Below are 24291 nucleotides of genomic sequence, written 5' to 3' on the forward strand. Positions count from 1 at the left end.
CTTTCTGTCCAGCCGTTCTTGCTTTCATTCCTCAGTTTTACTTATTTCTTTCATGCTTGCGTTTGTATTCTACCTTTCCACCCTTTCTTTGCTGCCTTTCCTGCTTTTCTTTTCTTTGTTTTCCCCCTCTTTGCTTTTGCTTGTTTATCTTTCCGACATGATTCTCTCTCCTTCCATCCTTCCTTCCCTTCTGCTTTTCTTTCCTAGCTTCCTCCCTTCCCTTCTGCTTCCACCCCGGCCTTCCTGCCTACTTTTTTCTTTCTTCCTTCCACTCCATCCCACAAAAAGCTCATAAGGAATCGTGTGCACTCACCTCTCTGGACCAGCATGGTGACTTCGCTGCCTTTAGGGCACTTGCTGAGCAGATCCACCACCTGGTTGTGAGTCAGATTCTGTACATTCCTCTTGTTCACCTCCACGATGATGTCACCTTCCCTGAGCCCTCGGCATCGTGGGTAATCCACGATCTGCTTGACACGCTGGCCGCCGCCCCCTGGGCTGTCTGCGATGGTGAAGCCGAAGCCCTTGTCTCCTTTCTCCATGTGCACCGTGATCAGCTCGGGCTGCGTGGCGATGGAGGACGCCAAGGTCACGGCATCGCCAGCGAAACGCTGCTCCTGTGAACCATCGGAGATGGGCTCGTGGGCAGGGCTTAAGGGGCGAGGGGGTTCGCTGGCAGTGCCGTTATGGCTGCCGTGGCTGGATGGCGAGTCGTAGCTTTCTTGGCCGTTGACGATGATGGGCTCCTTGTCCATGATGGCCACCGAGGTCACCAGGCTGGTGTTGGGGTCGTCGGGATCAAAGGGCAGCGGGTAGCCTCGGCACAGCTCCAGGTCCACCATGGAACCGATAGGAATGGACTGGAAGATCTTGACCACCTGTGCGTGTGTGTAGCCCAGGACGCAAGTGTCGTTTACGCTGACGATTACGTCACCTGAGGAGAAAGATGGAGATGTTTAACAAGCACAGAGACAGTTATGGGAACTACGGTAGCCTGCAGTGGTACAACCTTTCAACAAACAGTTTACGGAGATTGGGATGCAACCCATAACCGGGTGATTGACAGCCGCGCTTTCAATTGCATCGTCTTACTGCACCTCTATTGAATATTAGCATGGAAACCTAACAGTTTATCATGTCCTTTCTTCACCACACTTAAAAAGCTTACAGCTTTCTTAACGTTTGCAGAACATAAAACGTAATTGAAGCCTATTATGAGAACAATACCAGAGCTAATGAGACCAATTTTTCACAGAAGGACTTCAAGTGGAAGAACACGTTCATGAAATCGTATCTGAAGACGCCAGATTTTGTTTGTTGAAACAGCCAATACCATTGAACGGGGAAGAACAGAAAAGGTCACTGGGTGGGGGTTAATTTTGCATTGTGTTGTGTTTATTTCGGCAAACTCTGGTGCCATGATTCCATAAATCATGTAAGTGGGGAAACAAGAGGGTGGATTGTGGCCTGTTCTTGCAAAGCAAACAGCTTTTTCAACAAAATCACCAATCGCAATGAACGAAATTCAAAAGCTTCCTTGATGAAAAAGGAAACTCTGAAAATCAGGCGTGACTTGCCATTCTGCTTCACACACTGAAATCATCAATCCTACAGAACTTTTCCAACAGCTCACCCGTCTCCATCTTGCCGTCCAGAGCAGCCGGGCCGTCCAGCACCAGACTCTTAATCTGGAGGAACTCGTCCGGCTCGTCTCCTCCGACCACCGTGAACCCGAAACCACGGCGGCTTTTCTTTAGCTTCGTATTAATGAACGTTCCCTTCAGTTCGGCCGGGTTCCGTGTGAAGAAAGGTTTCACTCCTGTGAAAAAATAATGACCAAAAAAGATAAAACAGTAAATTGGACAGTAAATTGGTTCCTGGTTAAATGAGACACCACTATGCATTATAAAGCAGTATTTTATTAATATGGATCTATCTGAAGAAAAAAAAAAAGGCAAAATCAGCGAAGCAGAACCCAAGAAGAGTGCACATGAAGCAGGAGACAGCAGCGAGCGAGCGAGCGAGCGAGACTGATGGAGATGTGTGATTGGTTTCTATGCACCTGCCATGAGTGACATCACACAGAGAACAAGAGCGTGAGAAAGATCCACAGATTGACATGTTCTCAGCACAGATTTGTGTGAAGAACTACATCTCGAGCAATTTAAGACAAGTGAGATGAACTGCGAAGGAAACTCATTTCGGCCGCTTGTATCCGCGATCTTGTTCTTTCGGCCATTACCCAAAGCTCATGACCATAGGTGAGAGTCGGAACGTAGATCGACCGGTAAATCGAGAGCTTCGCCTTTTGGCTCAGCTCCTTCTTCACCACAACAGACCGGTAAAGCGACCGCATCACTGCGCAGGGTGGCTGGGCGCTCCCTTAGAGACAGGGTGAGAAGCACAGTCACTCGGGAGGAGCTCGGAGTAGAGCTGCTGCTCCTCCACATCGAGAGGAATCAGCTGAGGTGGCTCGGGCATCTCTTTCGGATGCCTCCTGGACGGCTCCCTGGGGAGGTGTTCCAGGCATGTCACCCCGGGAGGAGGCCCCGGGGAAGACCCAGGACACGCTGGAGGGACTATGTCTCTCGGCTGGCCTGGGAACGCCTCGGTGTTCTTCCCGAGGAGCTGGCCGAGGTGTCTGGGGAAAGGGAAGTTTGGGCTTCCATGCTCAGACTGCTGCCTCTGCGACCCGGCCCCGGATAAGCGGAAGACGACGAGACGAGACGAGATGAACTGCGGTTCTCTGAACACAGGCAATTGATCAAAGAACGACTATCAGTGAAAATTTGTGGCTTTTTCTAAACATCCACTTCGGCAAAACAAAAACTACCTAAAAAGAATATGATTTGAAATATAATTGCGAAACATTTTAGCAATCCACATTAGGGCTGCACAATATATCGAAAAAGTATCGATATCGTGATATCATAGCTTGTGATACACATACCGCAAAAATTACTTAAATTTCGATAAAAGGCACATTTTTCTGTGCCGTCCAATCACACTTGAATGTCAACAAGCGCCGCGGGATAACTCTGCCCCCTATTGCAAAACAAGTAAAAGCCTCGTGGTGATGGCGGAAGGTGGGAGCGGTAGCAAGTGTGGTGAGACAAACTTGTGTGAGGAGGAACTGGTTTCCAAAAAAAAAATGCATGTCTGCTATTTGGAAGTACTTTGGATTCAGGAGGGATGACGTACTGCAAACTCGGGTACTTTGCAAGACATGTAAAACAGTGGTGGCAGCTACCAAGGGGAACACGACGCATCTACAACACAACCGTAAACACCTGTACGAAGAGATCCAAGCTAGCGTTAGCAGCAAACAGTCCAATGATATGCCAAGTCCTTCAACATCTAAAATTACGAAGGTGACTACAGTTCAGCAGAGCTTTGCTCGTACAACCCCTTATGAGACACATTCTAAACGCCACAAAGACATAACGGCAGGCATAGCGAGATACTTGGCGAAAGACATGATGCCAATGACAGCTGTTACCGGCAGTGGATTTGTGGACATGATTTCAATACTGGACCGACGGTATAAAATTCCCTCACGGAATTATTTTTCTCAAGTCGCAATTCCAGACATGTACGACACGTGTCGAAAATAAGTTACACTTGAACTAAGTGGAGCGGAGTACTACGCAAGTACTACAGACCTATGGTCAAGTCGCACCACAGAACCCTACTTGAGTTTCACAGTTCATTTTCTGACTGAAGAGTTCGAGCTGAAGACACGATATCGAGAGACTGTATACGTCCCCGAATATATTTCTGCTGCGCTCACAGAAATTAAGAGATTTAAAAATGATTGATGGACACCATTGCAGGTGTAGCCATGTTTTTCCAATAAAAAATAATGTTGGAATGGAAGCGATGCATTGGGTGTTTTTTTTTTTTTAAATGCTAGACAGGGCAGAACGGCGAGTAGAGGTAAGAAAAACATTAATTATCGTGATACGTATCGATATCGATATTCAGTCATGTTATCGAATATCGCATATTTTTCTGATATCGTGCAGCCTTAATCCACATACTCAGTTTTTTGTTTTTTAATTCATCACAGTAAGTTTTCACTAAAGAGGCTGTAGTTTGTGTAGTTGGCATACGAAAATACTGATTACATCAAACACACTTTCGGACAAATTTATGAACCGAACAGCTTCAGTTTTGACGCGTTAGCCTTGTCAGGACCCCATGCCATGCGAGCATGGTGCAGTTTCAATACTTGACCAATCAGACAGAAATGAGTGTCCACCTCTTGGATTTTTCAAAACAGTTTTGAAAAATCTCCATCGCGTACATGTCAACACGTGCGTAAAATTACAAAAAGAGACCCAAATGTCATCTTTTAAATGGAAAAAAGTTGCTCACACGCATTTACGTGCTCCATGTCGGTTTATGACTCATGACCATCTTACACCTACACGAAGGCCATCGAATGCTGTGAAGGAGCTGAAAGACCTCATCATTAGAGACAGCTATTATCCTATTATTTTAGCCTGAAAGTGTTAATTATGCGTCGTTCACAAAGCCTAATAATTGAGATAAATTGGAAGGTTTTGAAAGCACACAAGGGAGAACAAGAACAAGAGAAAGAGAGCTGAGAAAAGGGAGAGAAAAAAAAGAGCGAGACACAATGATCATTACGTGATATACTGAAACATCTGGCTTCTCGCTCAACAGTTTCTCATTTGGAAACCAGCTCAGGGGGGAGAAAAAAAAAAAAAAAAAAGAGCCGAGACTGATATTAAGAGTTAAGGTGCAACCTTATTGGTGAAGATAAATCACATACGTTTGGTCTCTACTGGGGGAAAAGGAGGCTCGGGGCTTCTGGGCGTCTCCTGGTGAATGGAGGCGTAGCTGGCTAGCGGTGCTCTTGAAGCGTTCTCTTCTATCCACTCTGAAAGATTAAGATCTGTCTGTCTTACCACAGTCGGACTCACCTTCTTATGCTAATCAGTGCAACTGGATGATTGAGAGCCAAGATGGCGGTCAGCGACTATACATCAACGCTGATTTCAGGCGCAAACTCAGCGCTAGAGCAATCGATAATAGACTCAAATTTCCAAAAATGTGTGCCAAAGAGACAGAGGAGAGGGTGGTGAGGGGGAAGTTGGTGTGATAATGAAGGCTGGAAACGGGGCCTGAGCCAAATCCCACGAGAACAAGCCTGCATTTAAAGTAGGGCCTTTCACAGGGTATGTTAAATGCTAAATAGGGCAGGGACGACTCACCTGATCCGCTCCTGATGCCAAGAACAGAAAGGCAGTTTCATCGCTTCCCGTCGAGCCTACCCAAGTTTGGGAGCAATATATGAAAGGATCTAGTGGCCATAAAGTGCACATTGTAGGCCGTGTAATTTCTGACTTTAGCTTATTCTTATTCAGAGTCAGGTTACGCAGCTGCTGAAACTGATTTTCTGTGCTCACCGTTCAGATTACACAAATCTCCTGCGTATGGGTTCAAACTGTTACGACTTCAGGCCAGATTTTTATTTTAGTTCTGCCCAAAACAGGGGTTTTCTCTACTGTCTATACCATCGCCTTCAAACACAAGCTTTTGCTTTCATCTCATCTCATTATCTCTAGCCGCTTTAAACTGTTCTACAGGGTCGCGGGCGAGCTGGAGCCTATCCCAGCTGACTACGGGCGAAAGGCGGGGTACACCCTGGACAAGTCGCCAGGTCATCACAGGGCTGACACATAGACACAGACAACCATTCACACTCGCATTCACACCTACGCTCAATTTAGAGTCACCAGTTAACCTAACCTGCATGTCTTTGGACTGTGGGGGAAACCGGAGCACCCGGAGGAAACCCACGCGGACACGGGGAGAACATGCAAACTCCGCACAGAAAGGCCCTCGCCGGCCACGGGGCTCGAACCCGGACCTTCTCGCTGTGAGGCGACAGCGCTAACAGTTTTTGCTTTGAGTGGGAAAAATAAAATAAAATCAGGGATAGAAAATATGGACTGAAGAAGGAAATGGCTGTCAAATCTAACACAACGTAACATCCATATGATGTTATATGAAGGACAAAAAGACAAGCACTGAAGGAGGCTCGTATGTGGGCCATTTCCAGATTTAACTCTCACTAAGCATGTTTAATTGAACTCTGAATATCACCCATAATCAGCAGGGCAGGGCAGAGCAGTCCATCATCAGGATCAGCTTCTGACCGCAGCACCACTGCTGGCTGGATAGGTTTGATATTGTGGAAGGAAAACCCCAGACACACCCACCCCGGGGCTGTCCCGTTACACTGATGGACAGGGTACAGGGCGTTGTGCAATCTGCGTGTGTAATATATCTAAGTGCAACTTACGTGCAATAAATATACAGTATACACTAATCAAAGATTTAAAAGCAGAAAAAAGCCACTTTTTTTTCCCAAGTCCATCTGGGGGCCCAATAAACAGCTTTAAACTGTGTCAATACAATAATAAAAGCTTGAAATGTGGACAAATTTCTCAAATCAGGCTAAAATGTTCTCTGATTTACAGAAAATTACATTCAAGATGTTTTCATTTGCCAAAATATCTTCTGAAAAATGTGGCTTCAAACAAACATTAGTCAAGGACAGCTTCGGCTGGACAGGATTATAAAAACACCAGCGTGACAATCGAACATTCAGAGTGATGGACATGGATGACTTCAGAAAAGAAGGAACTAGTCTTGGAGACACTGCTCACCTTCTGCAGGCTGCGACTGCTCCAACTGCTTCTTCCGCTTTGCTTCCAGTATGGGATTCTCATACTGTGTCTTTCTGTTGATGTGACTGATATATGAGAGAGAGAGAGAGAGAGAGAGAGAGAGAGAGAGAGAGAGAGAGAGAGAGAGAGAGAGAAAAAGGGTGAGGAGATCGTAATTAACGCAAACTTGGAGTGTAAACATTCCCAGTTCAGATACTGTATTGAATATGATACAACAGCAATGTTGTCACTGAATAAAATAAAGTGTAAAGCTACACACACTGCTGTTTTAGTACTGGTGTCAAGTAAACAAGGCGTGGTATCTCAGTCTCGGTGGGGGAAGAGGAGCAGGAGGAGCAGGAAGCACGGCTTCTGTGCCTGTCAGTCTTGGCGGGGGGAGGAGGAGCAGGAGGTGTGGCTTCTGTGGGGGGAGGAGGAGCAGGAGGCGTGGCTTCTGCGCCCATCAGTCTCGGCAGGGGGAGGAGGAACAGGAGCCGTGGCTTCTGTGCCCATCAGTCTCGGCGGGGGGAGGAGGAGGAGCAGGAGGCACAGCTTCTGCGCCCGTCAGTCTTGGCGGGGGGAGGAGGAGCAGGAAGTGCAGCTTCTGCGCCCATCAGTCTCGGCGGGGGGAGGAGGAGCAGGAGGCACGGCTTCTATGCCCGTCAGTCTCGGCAGGGGGAGGAGGAGCAGGAGGAGCAGGAGGCACAGCTTCTGCGCCCGTCAGTCTCAGCAGGGGGAGGAGGAGCAGGAGGCGCGGCTTCTGTGCCAGTCAGTCTCGGCGGGGGGAGGAGGAGCAGCTTCTGCGCCCGTCAGTCTCGGCAGGGGGAGGAGGAGCAGGAGGCGCAGCTTCTGAGCCCATCAGTCTCGGCAGGGGGAGGAGGAGCAGGAGGCGCGGCTTCTGCGCCCGTCAGTCTCGGCGGGGGGAGGAGGAGCAGGAGGCGCGGCTTCTGCGCCCGTCAGTCTCGGCGGGGGGAGGAGGAGCAGGAGGCACGGCTTCTGCGCCCATCAGTCTCGGTGGGGGGAGGAAGAGGCGTGGCCTCTGGGTGGGAGGGAGTGATTCAGTTTTGGCAAAGGCACGTCCTTGCATAATTTTATTAAACTATGATAGAATCTTGTACGGAGACGCACACACACCCCTCGGTATAATTCGTAAACCATCTCCTTTTTCTCCGCGATCAGTTTTTCTTCATCACTCACACTGAATTCGGACACGATGTATACCCGAGAGCCCTGCTGATCCATAAACAGCACTGCACGACTGTGTGATTCAGTAAAATAAGCCTTGGATTACAGGAAATAACATCATATCACAACAAAGTGGCATCATGGGGTGATAAAATGCACACCAGCCAAGATACCAGGCTTACTTTTCAGAATTATGAGTCAGAAAGACACAGGATACTGTGCACCTCAAACACTGAGCCACGGTGAAAACATCTACAGTGTCCTCACGTTTATGTAGAACATATACGGACACACTCCACAGCAGGAAGGAAGCGACAGATAGAGCAAGTTTTCAAAGTGATAAGACTTCAGCTGAAGTCCCAGTTAGCTTGAGGACAGGTCTGTGTGTGTGTGGTTTTATACCACAATTAAAGAACAAGAAGAAACCCTGAGGGAACCAGAGGTGTACTGTGGGAGGACTGATTTCATTACTTACTCGACGTAATAAACCCCGTACACTGGATCGTCGATCCTTTCCCAGCCGGTGGGCAGCTCTGGAAACAAGAAGAATAAGGAGAAAAAAGAAGAAATGAGCTCTATTGCTGCTGTTAATGAATGAACATTATTCCTTCACTACCTTCGGGTTCCAATTTCAGTGTTATTTAAAGATTAAACTTCTCAAACCTTTCTCTCATAAAATAGAAGAAATTCAATGAAGGTCAAAGTCAACTCAAAAGGTCTCCAGTTCGTGGCAGGGGGAGAACGCTGAAAGGTTCGATGCAGAACCCGACAACAGAAGGGTGGAATCCCTTCCAAAATCAAAGACACTAACTATCCAACGAAGAAGACGAAGAAGCAGCAGCTTTGTTACGCAAACCATGTGAATTTAGAGGATGACGGGATGCACTGTGATGAGGAATGTATCGACTATCACAGTTCACGATTTGATTTTCACGTAATATTTTTGAAAAATATTAAATTAAGGAAATTTTATTTCCCAAAAAAAAAGCAACATTTGTTTTCCTACACATTATCAACTTATTCCTTTTGTTAAATAAATAAATAAACAAATACACTTAAATTTTCTTAACAATAATTATTTTCCCCACATTTGTAAAGATTTGAGTAAAATATCCTGGCGTATTAATGAAAATGTTGCTTTTACTCAAAATGAAAAAGTTTACTGTTCTTGGCATGGAATGATTCACCCAATTCATGATTTGATTCGAGTGACGATACTGGGTTCATGATTCAATTGTTGCGTGATTTTTTTTTGAAAAAAAAAAAAAGAATGAATGAATAAATAGATAAATAAATAAAATGACCAAAAATCCATTCCTTATTTTCCTTTTATCAACTTAAACATTTTTGTTAAATAAACAAGCCTGTGTTTTATTTTTTAATACAATAATAACACCAACAATAATTATTTCCCCATATTTGTAAAGGTTGGAATAAAATATAGTAGCCTATTAACTAAAATATTCCTTTTATTAAAAAAAAAAGTTAACATAAACCTGTTCTGAGTAAACATTCATGAAAACTTGTACTTCCTCCATTTGCTTCTTTTTTCTTTATCTTTCAACAGTCTGTAAAAAGAGAGCTCCGATTTCTTATTAAATCTATTTGTACACTCAATCACACAACAGTTCTTTCCCATTTTAGATTTTTTTTTGTGTGTTTTTTAACATCATCAGAGCTGTGTTACTTCCACCGACAGTGAAGTCAAGTGTATTCCCGCTATTGTATATTTCTGTGCCCTCTGCTGTCTCAACAACACAATTCCTGCCAGGAAAAACAAAAGATCGCGCAGCCTGATGATAATCACAATTCATTATTTATTTATTTAATTGCTTCAAATAGTCAGAAAATTTGTATCACTATTTATCGTCGGACGATATATCGTGACGTGTCAAGCTGCGATTGGAGAAATCAACAACATGTGTGATGAAGCAGAGTGACTGTTACTTCCAGTTATTTCCAAATCACACCACATCCTGAAGTGTCCGAGAACTCAAAGGTACAGCTTTACATCTGACTGTTCAAAGCGCTGACACCGGAGACTCCATCTTAAAAAGTGTGAGAAACGCTGCCTTATAGAAAATCAACAATTCCATGCAGTTTTAATCCGTTTTTTGATATGAAGTGTCGGCTGTACGCATCTTTTGTAGAAACTTAATATAGAAATGTGAACTTCATTTTTAAGTAATGCATTTCTGAATCATCTGAAAATCAACCTTATTATTAAAAAAGCAGTTCTTGGAGTGAGCTTCATGTCCCCCCCCCCCCACACACACACACACACAGCGGTTCCTATTTGGTCGTCAGTGTGCGTTTTGCTGTAAATCTCTGGAACGCTGACTCACTACAGCACACCTGACTGAAAGCCCAAACCGACCAGCGCTTTAATATTCCCTGCTACAAAGCACAATAACATCAGCACTGTGAGCAATGAATACGAAAAAACGTTTTATACTGAATTATACATAAGGGTCGCACACCGCCACGTATCGCGTCTCTTTCACTGTTGACAGAATTTATGAGCATTTAATTAGCATCACATCCAGATCCAGTGGAACGTCACTGGCCCTGCTCTAGGGAACCGGCGTCTTAATTCTGTCGCCTCTTAATTGGCTGGCGGACGTATCAATTTTCGTTTGTGGCCAAACAAAAGTCGTTATCTCTCGCCGCCGCTGTGATAAATGAGCCTGACTACTGCTCTGTTCTAATGAATCCATAAATGTCAGTCGACGCTAATTGCGAACAATTAACGGTCTTCAGGTGATTTAGTTCCTCTGAGGGTGTCTGTCTGCATTTTTCCTGACCTTCACCTTCACCTGCTCCAGTGCTTCTGGTATTCTATGTGTGTGTTTATTTTATTTCTTCATTTAGTGAAAAGTTGAAAACTCAAACACTGCACAGCTCATGCCATGGATTAAATCTGCTCCATCTGTAGCACAATCACCATCATCATCACTGCACCACTGTGTCTAATTACTTGATGCATTAATGAACACATTATCCTCCTGAAATGACTCGGACACACAGTCCTGAATTAATGGCACTTCTTACATATACACTGTATATGTATACACTTCCTTTTACTATCCGGGTCGACAGCCGTGTCGGAGGCGGAGGGGCCCCGTCCCTAGCTAACCTTGGGTTGGCAGGGAAGGCGCGGAGGTGACTCGCCCGCAGCCCCGGGGGTAATCGGTGAAGTCGGGGCAGGAGGGGCGCTGTAAAGCTCGTTGCTGGAGTCACGAGCCACCTTCGCCCTTCCTGGCCGAACTGGAGCCAGTCGCGGAGCACCGCTGCGGAGGAAGTGCGCCTGGACGGCAGCTGTGCGGACCCCGCCTGGACGGCGGCCACCCTCCCCCTCGCGAGCCCACCGGGAGAACTCCTCTCCGGGGCAGAGGCAGGCCGTGCCACCTTGCTCCCCTGGAAGTATCGGGCGGACCATACCAAAAAAATGTTTTGGTTTTTAAATAAAAACAAAACAAAACAAAAACAAAATCAAGCTGCATGAAATCGGACAGTTTAAAGTCAAACACACTGAAGATGAGAATCATTAACCATTCAAAGAACCCTGAATTTAATTAACATACAGTATCAGTCCGAGGTTTTGGACACGCCTCCAAATTCAGTGTTTTTCTTCATTTTTATTCTATACACTTCCCCCCTCTCGCACTTCCGCCTCCCCCAATCCCTCGCACTCCCACCTCTCCCCCTCCCCCGCACTCCCCCAATCCCTCGCGCTCCCACCTCTCCCCCCTCCCTCGCACCCCCCCTCCCTCGCACTCCCACCTCCCTCGCACTCCCACCTCCCTCGCACTCCCACCTCCCTCGCACTCCCACCTCCCTCGCACTCCCACCTCCCTCGCACTCCCGCCTCTCCCCGATCCCTTGCACTCCCGTCCCTCCCTACCTCCCTCGCACTCCTGCCTCTCCCTCCCTTGCACTTCCACCTCCCCCCGCACTTCTGCCTCTCCCCCTCCCTCGCACTTCCGCCTCCCCCTGCACTCCCACCTCTACCCCCCTCGCACCTCTCGCACTCCCCCAGTCCCTCACACTTCCGCCCCCCACCTCCCTCGCACTCCCGCCTCTCCCCCCTCCCTTGCACTTCCACCTCCCCCCGTACTTCCGCCTCCCCCCTCCCTCGCACTTCCGCCTCCCCCCCTCCCTCGCACTCCCACCTCCCCCTGCACTCCCACCTCCCTCGCACTCCCACCTCTACCCCCCTCGCGCCTCTCGCACTCCCCCAATCCCTCACACTTCCGCCCCCACCTCCCTCGCACTCCCGCCTCTCCCCCCTCCCTCGCACTCCCGCCTCCCCCCGCACTCCCACCTCCCTTGCACTCCCACCTCTACCCCCCTCGTGCTTCTCCCTCTTCCCCCTCGCACTCCCCCAATCCCTCACACTTCCGCCCCCCCACCTCCCTCCACACTTCTGCCTCTCCCCCCTCCCTCGCACTTCCGCCTCCCCCTCCCTCGCACTCCCACCTCTACCCCCCTCGTGCTTCTCCCCCAATCCCTCACACTTCCGCCCCCCCACCTCCCTCGCACTCCTGCCTCTCCCCCCTCCCTTGCACTTCCACCTCTCCCCCCTCCCTCACACTCCTGCCTCCCCCCAATCCCTCGCACTCCCCCTCCCGCCTCTCCCCCTCCCTCCTGCCTCTCCCGCCTCTTCCCCTCCCGCCTCTCCCCCTCCCTCCTGCCTCTCCCGCCTCTTCCCCTCCCTCACACTCCCGCCTTCCCCAATCCCTCGCACTCCCGCCTCCCCCAATCCCTCGCACTCCCGCCTCCCCCAATCCCTCGCACTTCCGCCTCCCCCAATCCCTCGCACTTCCACCTCTCCCCCCTCCCTCACACTCCCGCCTCCCCAATCCCTCGCACTCCCGCCTCCCCCCAATCCCTCGCACTCCCCCTCCCGCCTCTCCCCCTCCCTCCTGCCTCCCCCAATCCCTCGCACTCCCGCCTCCCCCAATCCCTCGCACTCCCGCCTCCCCCAATCCCTCGCACTTCCACCTCTCCCCCCTCCCTCACACTCCCGCCTCCCCCCAATCCCTCGCACTCCCCCTCCCGCCTCTCCCCCTCCCTCCTGCCACTCCCGCCTCTTCCCCTCCCGCCTCTCCCCCTCCCTCCTGCCTCTCCTGCCTCTTCCCCTCCCTCACACTCCCGCCTCCCCCCAATCCCTCGCACTCCCGCCTCCCCCAATCCCTCGCACTCCCGCCTCCCCCAATCCCTCGCACTCCCACCTCCCCCAATCCCTCACACTCCCGCCTCCCCCAATCCCTCGCACTCCCGCCTCCCCCAATCCCTCGCACTCCCGCCTCCCCCAATCCCTCGCACTCCCGCCTCCCCCAATCCCTCGCACTTCCGCCTCCCCCAATCCCTCGCACTTCCGCCTCCCCCAATCCCTCGCACTTCCGCCTCCCCCAATCCCTCGCACTTCCACCTCTCCCCCCTCCCTCACACTCCCGCCTCCCCAATCCCTCGCACTCCCGCCTCCCCCAATCCCTCGCACTCCCCCTCCCGCCTCTCCCCCTCCCGCCTCTCCCCCTCCCTCCTGCCTCCCCCAATCCCTCGCACTCCCGCCTCCCCCAATCCCTCGCACTCCCGCCTCCCCCAATCCCTTGCACTCCTGCCTCTCCCCCTCCCTTGCACTTCCGCCTCCCTCCCGCACTTCTGCCTCCCCCCCGCACTCCCGCCTCCCCCCAATCCCTTGCACTCCCGCCTCTCCCTACCTCCCTCGCACTTCCACCTCTCCCTACCTCCCTTGCACTCCCGCCTCTCCCTACCTCCCTCCCTTACACAGCATAAACTAACACTGTATTTATAATACAGATTTCATTTAAAGCTAGACGGCCTTCCGATTTCATAAAATCTGTGAAATTTGGTTCTTTCTGAAATGTGGTCATTGTAATATATGTTTATTTCTGCAATATCTCAAAATATCAGGCCATTCTGTGGCTGGGAAGTTATTTAATTTGAGGGGATTAAAGCAAATAATGTGCATGAAATCGCTCACTTTGCGCAGTTAAGCAGACAGAGGAAGTCCGTGTGTGTGTGTGTGTGTATGCGCGCACATGCGCAGGTTTACCTTTGCCCGTGCACTGACCGTTCCATCATTCTGTAGCTAAACGAACAGCTGATCACACAGAGATGCTCGCTGAGCGCCGATATTAATTAGTTTGGTCCTGCGTTTCCTTTCCTTCATATCTAACATAACGTCTTTTCTTCTTGCTTTTCGTTACTGTAGTCAGTCTTTCACATTTCATTCTCACACTCATGTCCTCCATTGTTCTCTCCTGTTTCAAATTTGTATCCCACAATGCCTTGTGCAAACGAGGAAAGCCCACCACGTAATGCAAGACGCAGTATCTTGTATCGCATCATGGTGAAGCAGGAAAAATAATGGAGAATTTAGGGCCACGTGGCTCTAAATTCATTAATTTTTTTAAACTAATTAAATTGGAAGTCTGTGATTTGAATTCAGTGGATTTTGGTCCACTAAACAAAAGTAATTGTGTGTCGGGGAAAATTCTTTTTAAAAAATCTGAAAGGCAGTCTAGCTTTAAATGCAAATTCTCAACATGCTGCAAAAGACGCAAATCACAATAATAATGGATACTTTCTTTAAAAAAAAAAAAAAACTTTGTGATTATAAAACGTTTTCAAGTTCTTAAAAAAAAGCTTTAAAAGAATGCTGGTGTAACATGCAATAAAGGAATGTTTTGGTTTTTAAATTAAAAAAAAAAAAATCAAGCTGCATGAAATCGGACATTTTAAAGTCAAACACACTGAAGATGAGAACCATTAACCATTCAAAGAACCCTGAATTTAATTAATATACAGTATCAGTCCGAGGTTTTGGACACGCCTCCAAATTCAGTGGTTTTCTTCATTTTTAGGAGTTAAAAGTTACTTCATGTCTTAAAGTAATGATGGATGTCGTTTTTCTTGATTTAGTTGTTTGGTGATTGACAATATGGATTACTACAGTTGTGGATGGAACAGGGTTATTTCCTCTAGGATATATATGTTTATTATTTACTATTTACTGTTTGATCTCAAAACATTAAGAAGGTAAGAAACTCGCCCACTAATTAACTTTTAATGAGGCACACCTGCTAATTGAAAAGCGTTCCAGGTGACGACCTCGCGAAGCTGGTTAAGATAATGCCAATAGTATGCAAAGCGTCAAGGTAAACACTGGATACTTTGAAGGATCTAAAATATGAATAATTTTGTTGAAAACACTTTTTGTTCACTACATAATTCCATATATTTCATAGTTTTGATGTCTATGGAATCAATTTTGTGCCAAAATGTTCATACAATACTTTTGAAATATCAAACAAAAACAACAAATCAAAATACAAAAAAACAAAAAAGTGTCAATTTTTTTAGACTGGCAAACAAGTTATTCGTGTAATCGTGCAAAATATCAGTCTATTACTCTTCAGAAACCTTTTATTTTTGTTCCGCGTCTTTCTCGATTTTGTTTGACGTAATTTATTTTGGTTGCGATTCCAGCTTTCTCGTTTGCGCTCCCTGACTTTTTGCTGCAGTTTTGGCACAAACTTCACGTGTGGGTGGGCTGTCCAGGAATGCATTCCCATTGGCTAACTTGTGTTTGACTGACAGCTACGCTCAGCCATTCCCTACTCGGATTCTGGCGGACTGTTTGACGAGTGACCGATCCATTGACGGTAAACAAGGATCGAGTGGACTTCAGTGGCGACTATGGAGCACTTGCATGTGACGTCACAGCCGATCCAGATTGTGACAGACGCCATCGTGTCGGTCAAACACCATATTCCGCTTTCTACTTCTGGTTCTACTGCTGCTTTTACTTCTACCTTTTCTTCTGGAAAACCCTACTATATACAATTCTACTACAACGGCTGCGGCTACAAGCTCTCCCTACCTGTGCACGTTTTTTATGTTTTTTGTGTGTATTTTTGCGTGTTGTTCGTCTGTACCGAACTTCAATATCCACTACAACCGTATGGACTTACTGGACATTGGTTTCCAGCAGAAAATGACGGTTTGTAGCGATTTCCATCGCATGCACAACATTCCGGACGAGAAAAAAAAAAAACCATTCCGGACGAGATAGCGAGACCAACGGGGTCTCCGTGGATTGTTATCGGAAGCAAAGCGAAGGAGGCGGCGCCAGGAGCAAAAGCAAGGCTGCAGGCAGAGCCGGCCTGTTGACTAAGCTCAGAAAACAGCCACTCAAATCTCCACTGCCAAGCCTCTACCTCTCCAACGCCAGATCCATGTTAAACAAGACGGACGATTTGGAATTACAGCTGGAATTACCTTATTCTATTCTATAATCGGCTGGTCAGTGCTATACTCAATACTTAAGTGACTTACCCATCCAATGAGGATTCTTGTTACAAGATGCCACATCTGAGTCGCTGACAAATCCTGAATTTCTGTAGAGATAACTGTCCAGAGATTTATAAGCACGCAGTGCTTCACCACTGAACAGCGAGGGAAAGTTAATGAGGTAATTATACACGTCCGGGTATTCCGCTGGCAGTTCAAAATCCGGTCGTGAAAACTCCGTCCGGTAAGCCATAAGGGTCACAAATCTGTAGATCGTTTATTTTAGACATATATCTAGTTATCTGTTCATTAGAAAAATGAGCCGTGTAGTCCGTCGGTTGAAATTGATCCATTCTGTACACGAGTGCAGCAGTATTCAGCGGTGTTTTTGACCGACAAGATGGCGGTTGTGTACTTTCCGGTCACGTGACTGCAAGATCTCTATAGTCCACTGTTACAGTCAAACACAAGTTAGCCAATGGGAATGCATTCCTGGACAGCCCACCCACATGCGAAGTTTGTGCCAAAACTGCAAGCAAAAAGTCAGGGAGCGCAAACGAGAAAGCTGGAATCGCAACCAAAATAAATTACGTCAAACTAGGGCTGCTCGATATTGGAAAAAATCAATATCACGATTTTTTCAGTAAATATCGATATCGCGATTTTTAAAACGATATTTATACACCTTTTTTTTAAAGCCCTGATCATCAACACCTGAGGCACCGGGCCACATTTTTATAGTACAGGCCTCATAGGCTACCTGTCAACCCTTCCCGTTGTACCCTGAAACGCCTTTTACTTAAACTATTTACTGTGCAAGCGCGTACTTTGCATAGGTCCTATAGCCTGCACAAGGCTCACGTTCTCCTCACTCAACATTTCCGATCACAGAGGATGGAGCCAGCGCTGGTATTACCAGTGATTACTGCGTAACGTCCACACTGGCTCGTAGCCAGCCAAGGATAAAATCTCTCTCTCTCTCACACACACACACACACTACAACGTAAGCTTGTGTGTTGTTAAGACACCAACATTAAACACGCGCACACACACGGACTGGCCATTGGGAGTAGCGGGAGTTTGTGGGCCAGCGGAGAAAAAAAAAAAAAACAGTTGCTCGCTGGCCTTTAATATGATAAGCAATGTTAACAGTTTCTTAAAGAAACTGTTAACATTGCTTATCATATTAAAGGCCAGCGAGCAACTGTTTTGTTTTTTTCTCCGCCAGCCCACACTGAACCACCGGGAAAACTCCCGCTACTCCCGATGGCCAGTCCGTGTGTGAACACGCACAATATAGAGACAAGTCCTTAAGAATTAACATACATGAAAATAGCTCAGCGGCATGTAAACATTCCCTGAAAGTGTAGGTGGCACTGCGGCTGGATGCTACGTGAAATGGCACAAGGCAAACACCATGCTTCGCTCAGTCAACAGACAAAATCCACGAACCCAGTAGTCCTCCTACTACTGTGGGTTAGTGTTCTGTGGCCAAAAACACCCCACGCACAGTCATTCCAAAACATCCCCACTAGTTGCAGGTTATGTCTCAAATACAGATATGCGTTGTGGATTAAGCGATCTATTTTCAAGCATCAGGCTTCTCTTCCTTCATCTTCCAAATGTGGACTCCGCTATCTTTTTGGCATGTCAGCATTGAAATACCATTTGCAGAGATATTTCACTCGCCATTAAGAAAAGTAAAAGCAACACATGATTAGGGCTACATGATTAGCAGGGGGACACCGTTTTAAGCGCACGGAATTTTAAAAACAATGTAATTACATCTGAGTCCGTCTACATCGCGCAATAAACCCGTCCTTAGCAGAACCTACTTCAAAGCATGATGCGAGCTGCAGATGCACAAGTCAAAATCAAATGAACCCAACATGCCGCGGCGGGCAACATTAATAACCAAACTGCCTTACCTTAAAACGCTGCCTTGGCCACAGGACGACTCGCAATTATTCCACTTAAATCCACACGGTTTGACACATCTAACACGGCTAGCAAGCTGGATATGTGCTAATATTGTTGTGCTTGTTTTCTTCCGTAGATGCCATTTTTACATTACCCAGTCCCACATCCAAAAATATGACGTAAATATATGTTAATTGTATTATTATAACTATTAGCAAACAAATCAAACAACATATTAAGAAATCAATATATCAAATCACGCGACACGTATGAAAACAGAAGAACTGATTTTTTACAGTTGCGGAGATATCGCGGGAGTAGAATGGATGACGTATGCAAGGCTACAGTGTGCCTTAGGGGACAGAAGGGTTCGTTTTACCTTACTGTCACATCAATGTTATTGTTGTTTTATTGCCATTGTAGAAATATTGTGCACGTCCCTTTCGACAAATGACAAAAAATCGTTTCATATCGATATTATGAATTTTGATATCGTTTGACACCAATATCGATATCGTGATAAAAATACGATATATTGCACAGCTCTACGTCAAACAAAACCGAGAAAGACACGGAACAAAAACAAAAGGTTTCTGAAGAGTAATAGACTGATATTTTGCACGATTACACGAATAATTTGTTTGCCAGTCTAAAAAAACTGACTTTTTTTTTGTATTTTGATTTGTCGTTTTTGTTTGATATTTCAAAAGTATTGTATGAACATTTTGGCACAAAATTGATTCCATAGATGTCTTCGGTATCGTTCTACAATGGAAAAAAAAAAAAAAAACTACAGAAAAACCTATGAATGAGTAGAGTAGGGTGTACAAACTTTTGACTGATACTGTACTTCACTAATAGTGACTTTTCTATCAAGTTAACATTTTAATTTCTGAAATCAATTCCATCATTTGTCATGAAAATAAACTGGGACATCTTTGACATCCAGGTCAAAATTTCTACTTTAATCATTTCCAAGGTGAACGTGCTGTACCGTGCAAAAGTCTTGGCACCTTTGTTTTTTGGTGCGAACTGTTACGTATTTCTATTTGATGACTGCATTATCGAGTCGGTACAAAAAAACCATTCGATTCCAAACAGTTTTCAGCACAAAATTAAATGTGACTGGAAAAAAAATACGTCAATAAAGAAAGCAGCATATGAAGTAAGACCATATTTCAGAGACGAAAAAAAAAAGCCGCTCTGTTAAACTTCAAAGCAGCTTATTTCCTTATAAAGCTTCACGCACTGGACCTGAGATTCCTGTTTGTTTTTTAAAGCAAAGGATCGTCACACCAAATATCGACCGTTTCATTTATTCCAGTTTAGTGATCGTTATATCATTTGTTCATGTAGAAACAGCATTTCTTTGCATGTGCCTCAGCTTTCTGCCCAGTACTGTACGTGAGGTACGAGAGGCTTCATCACGACTTCATGGCGGCGTCTCTTACACATCTGACTGATGAATAATAAAAGTAACGGAGCAGAAATAGTACAGAGCGTATAAATGTCATCATTTTTATCTGTGTGAATTATTTATTAATTGCTCTGTGACCTATAACGGCGCTGCATAAACCATGTTGTGTCACATCGGACTTCGCACTGGTCTTTTATTTAGAGCCGAGTTTAATTCCACCGTTTATTATCCTGACGAGTGCTGATGTGGCGTGTGAGGGGAACACAGCCTCCTGGATGACTGCACTTTATTCTTGTTGCTGTTGTGCTGCACATTACAATTATTACTTCATGGCCTGATCACATTGTTCGATCCCACATCCTGATGTTCACTCATCCCGTGCCGTGCTGTTACAGGAAAATAAATCGCTGACATGAGGGGCGTGATGAAGCAGAGCTACTGTTCCCACCCCGAAGGTGATTAGTTTCCAAGAACAGCACTCGCCAACATGTTTTATTCACCTCAAAGCACAGCAGTTCGAACAGCATGACATATTGAGAATCTGCAACGTGTAAACTCCTCTATCCTGAAGCTCTGACACTGGAGACTCCTTCCAAAAAAACGCTAATATGCAGTAAACCTGTGATTTGCAGCTGCACTCAAATCATCAAAATTGCTCAATTGTCTCAATCGCAGTTGTTATGCAATGGGATCGGTTTGAGATGTAATGCAGTCGTCTTAAGTGTTTTCGAATGCACCATTTTTTTTTGGCTTGTCGATTTCAGTAATAGTTTTTAGACTTATTACTTGTGCTGTCTTCCTGTCGACTGTTTTGACATTGTTGAATAAAGTTTAAAAAAAATGTATGAATCTCTCACTCATTTGATTCATTAACAAATCAATCAACAAATATTTTATCACTTTATCATCACTGTAACATGCACCAAGTTTAATTGTGATGTAACGGTTACTCAGAGTGGCAGGAAAACAAAAACTGATCCCTGAACCAGATCATCATGAATTCAAAAAAATCTGCAGGTCGTATTGAACGATTAACTAATTACACACTAACGAGTGTTTGGATTAAATTGATTTAAAAAAGCAGCACTTGAAATGATGTGCATGCCTCAAGATTTCCCTACCTCCCACGCACTCTCGCTTCTCCCCCCTCCCTTGCGCTTCTCCCCTCTTCCCCCCTCGCACTCCCACCGCTCCCCCCTCCCTCACACTTCTGCCTCCCCCGCACTCCCGCCTCTCTCCGATCCCTCGCACTCCCGCCCCTCCCTACCTCCCTTGCACTCACACCTCTCCCCCCTCCCTAGCGCTTCTCCCCTCTTCCCCCTCGCACTCCCACCGCTCCCCCTCCCTCGCACTTCCACCTCCCCCCACACTCCCGCCTCCCTCGCACTCCCGCCTCTCCCCGATCCCTCACACTCCCCCCCCACCTCCCTTGCACTCCTGCCCCTCCCTACCTCCCTCGCACTCCCGCCCCTCCCCCTCCCTTGCACTTCCGCACTTCTGCCTCTCCCCCCTCCCTCGCACTTCCACCTCCCCCCACACTCCCACCTCCCTCGCACTCCCGCCTCTGCCCCCTCGCACTTCTCCCCCTTCCCCCTCGCACTCCTCCCAATAACTTGCACTTCCGCCTCCCCCCCTCCTTTGAACTTCCACCTCCCCCCTCATACTCCCGCCTCCCCCCCGCACTCCCGCCTCCCCCCAATCCCTTGCACTTCCGCCTCTCCCTACCACTCCCGCATCTACCCCCTCCCTCGCGCTTCTCCCCCTTCCCCCTCGCACTCCCGCCTCTCCCCCACCCTCCCTCCCGCCTCTCCCCCCACCCTCCCTCCCTCGCACTTCCATCTCTCCCCTTCCGTCTGTCGCACTTCCATCCCTCCCCCTCCCTCACATTTCTGTCCTGCAGAGACCAAAGCGACAAGCTCTTGCTAACCCATTCACGTTCTGCTCCGATCCAGTCTGTGCCTCTAAAGGCCCACTACGTTTTGTCCTGATGCTGTCTGGCTAATGTTCCCAATTCTGCAGATCAATATCTATTGACCCCAGCCTTCCAATGCGCCTGAGCATCGGCGGCACCAGGGCTGATGCTAACTACATGAAATCCATTTCCAGCACTGCTGCGCAGATGTTTTACTCGTGTGCTGCAGGGTTTAGTGTTCCAAACAGATGCCAGTGCAGAGTGTTCGACTTGCTGATATGAGGAACACGTTTCGACATGAACGACTGCACCATTTCGGACAGCGTGACTCATAAGCGTGCGTACGGAACAGCTCCGACTCCGAGAGACTGATTATGAACTCTACTTTGGGTGCGAGAACTCTGATGAATAATGGATGTTATTTGGTTGTGCGGCGATTCGTGTTTTTCTTGGAACGTGTGAAAAGCAAATAAAGGGAAGCAGGAAAGTGTTGGATATTAATACAGAGTTGCATCATGCACACAACACACCTGTGCTTTGATCCTGAGCTGAGATCAGCTCTGTCTCATTTCCTAATGGCTATAAATAGGATAAAAAAAAAAATGACAGGAGAGCAAATTAAACCAAAAAAAAAGCCCACAGTTTCCCCGAAGACCCATGTCCTACCTAGATCATTGTCCAGTTCCTCAGTATGAACCCCTTCTTCTCAAGAGCAAGGCAGAGAGGGGGGAAAAGGGATAGAGAAAGAAGCCACAGTGAGAATGGATCAATTATTCGTCAGCGCAGTATGAGGTTAAAGATGCCCAACTGTGGATTAGTTCATTTGCATTAAAAAAAAAAAAAAGTTTCTTTTTCATTTCCGGTCATGTAAACTGCTGCAGGTGTTTGCAAGAAGACTTTTTTTTGCCCAATAACATAAATAATATTTTCCAGACTATAAGAAATATTTCCCCTCTAGTAGGTGCTGTAAAATTATACAACACTATAAACTCTGCATCAGTGTGATGTCGTCATCTGTTTATTTTTAACCGGGGAACAAAAGCAATGATGCAGATTAAAGCCTGCCATCTGAAAAGGTTTTCCCCGTTTCTTCGATACATCAGGCTGAAAAAAAAAAAATCAACCTCTTGAAAAGGTGCACAATTCTTTTCATTGCAACTTTTTAAAAAATGTCTTGCAATATGCAAATAAGGTGCTCGAATATTAAATATGCTCCAATTTGCATATCACATAAATCACTGCATCGGATTTACATAAAATACACTGAAATCATAACGTGTTCTAAAAACTGTCAAGAGGATTTATTTTTAAAATTTACTTTTAAATAATTTATCAATGAAATTTTTCAAGTCAAGACTACAGGAAGTTAACGGAAGAAGAAAAAAAGATGTCCAAGTCTGAAGGGAACGAAGCGAATGCGTCTTTTTAAAAGGCTGAGAAATAGCAACATGAAGAAATGGTTCGTTTGAAGAAAACGGTCGATAAACATGACCTCATTAACTGACAGGATTTCAGGAAGCGGTTAATATTTCAAGAAATCATTAAGTCATCTGTATGTGGATATAGATATCATATACAAGAATGAAAATAATTGACGGGCCATATTAATAAAAAAAATGAGAGAGAACATTGAATAAACAATGAAGATGGTGAGACAACTGATAAAACATTTTCTCTCTGAGCCAGACACCTCTGAACGACATAACAATCCTGATCATTAATAACAATACATTCATGCAATTTACACAATTCAACAGACAGATCGATTTTTTCATCCCTCTTCTCTGAGCACACAGAACTGAGGTGCGGTGGAATCTTAAACTCTAATCTCATACTCTTTTACTCATCTGGAAAATATGATCAACAATTCAAATTCAGATCTTCGCTCCAGTCATGACCTCGACACGAGTTTGTAGGTAAACAGATAAGACAGATAGGCATCTTTACACTCGAAGCAAAGTCAGAACCTCATGAGGAAGAGCCATGGAAAGATGCAGACGGTAAATCTTTGGCAAAACATCCAAGTTAGGAATGAAAGCTTATTCAAGGAAACACACTAACCTCTGTAAAGTGTCTCGGCACCAGTGAGACAACTGACAGACGGATGTTTATGATGCGTGTATTACAGGCATGTCGAAGCTGATCAGGGTTATGGAAGTGACATCACAAGACATAAAGGTGTTTAAATGTTGGATCAGAAAGGCTGAATTTTGAAGACTTTTAAAGATACAGCAGAGTGCAAAAGTTTGCATCGTATAGTTTTTGGTTGGAGGCAAACAATGAAATGAAAAGGAATTACAAGGGAAGTGAAGGAGGAGGAGAAACAGAAGAAGGAGAGAGAGGAGGAGAAGCAGAAGAAAAGAGAAGAGGAGAAGCAGAAGATGATGGGGAGGGAGGAAAAGAAGAAGAGGAAGAAAAAGAAGAAGAGGGAGAAGAAACAACAGAAGGAGGAGAAGAAGAGAGAAGAAGAAAAAGAGGAAGGAGGAGAAGAAAGAAGGAGAAGAAGAAACAGAAGAAGGAGGAGGAGGAGGAGAAGAGGGAGAGGGAGGAAAAGAAGAAACAGAAGAAGAGGGAGGAGGAGGAGGAGAAGAAGAGGGAGGAGGAGAAGAAACAGAAGAAGAGGGAGGAGGAGGAGAAGAAACAGAAGAGGGAGGAGGAGAAGAAACAGAAGAAGGAGAGAGAGGAGAAGAAACAGAAGAAGGAGAGAGGAGGAGGAGAAGCAGAAGAAGGAGAGAGAGGAGGAGAAGCAGAAGAAGGAGAGAGAGGAGGAGAAGCAGAAGAAGGAGAGAGGGGAGGAGAAGCAGAAGAAGGAGAGAGGAGGAGGAGAAGCAGAAGA

The 24291-nt window shown here is 46.3% G+C and overlaps 1 protein-coding gene across 1 annotated transcript in view; it reads right to left on the reverse strand.

Moving 5' to 3' along the window:
- The window catches only part of magi1b (membrane associated guanylate kinase, WW and PDZ domain containing 1b), a 296936-nt gene that overhangs the window by 63597 nt on the left and 209048 nt on the right, over positions 1–24291 (reverse strand). The window contains exons 7-12 of the mRNA XM_060910209.1: positions 22122–22157; positions 8362–8419; positions 6702–6787; positions 4799–4906; positions 1634–1819; positions 314–934 (exon numbers count right to left, since the gene is read on the reverse strand). Coding sequence (XP_060766192.1) covers positions 314–934; positions 1634–1819; positions 4799–4906; positions 6702–6787; positions 8362–8419; positions 22122–22157 — 1095 coding nt within the window. The remainder of the gene's footprint in view (positions 1–313; positions 935–1633; positions 1820–4798; positions 4907–6701; positions 6788–8361; positions 8420–22121; positions 22158–24291) is intronic.

The sequence above is a fragment of the Neoarius graeffei genome, chromosome 26, assembly GCF_027579695.1.
Source record: "Neoarius graeffei isolate fNeoGra1 chromosome 26, fNeoGra1.pri, whole genome shotgun sequence".
In the NCBI taxonomy this organism is placed as follows: domain Eukaryota; kingdom Metazoa; phylum Chordata; class Actinopteri; order Siluriformes; family Ariidae; genus Neoarius; species Neoarius graeffei.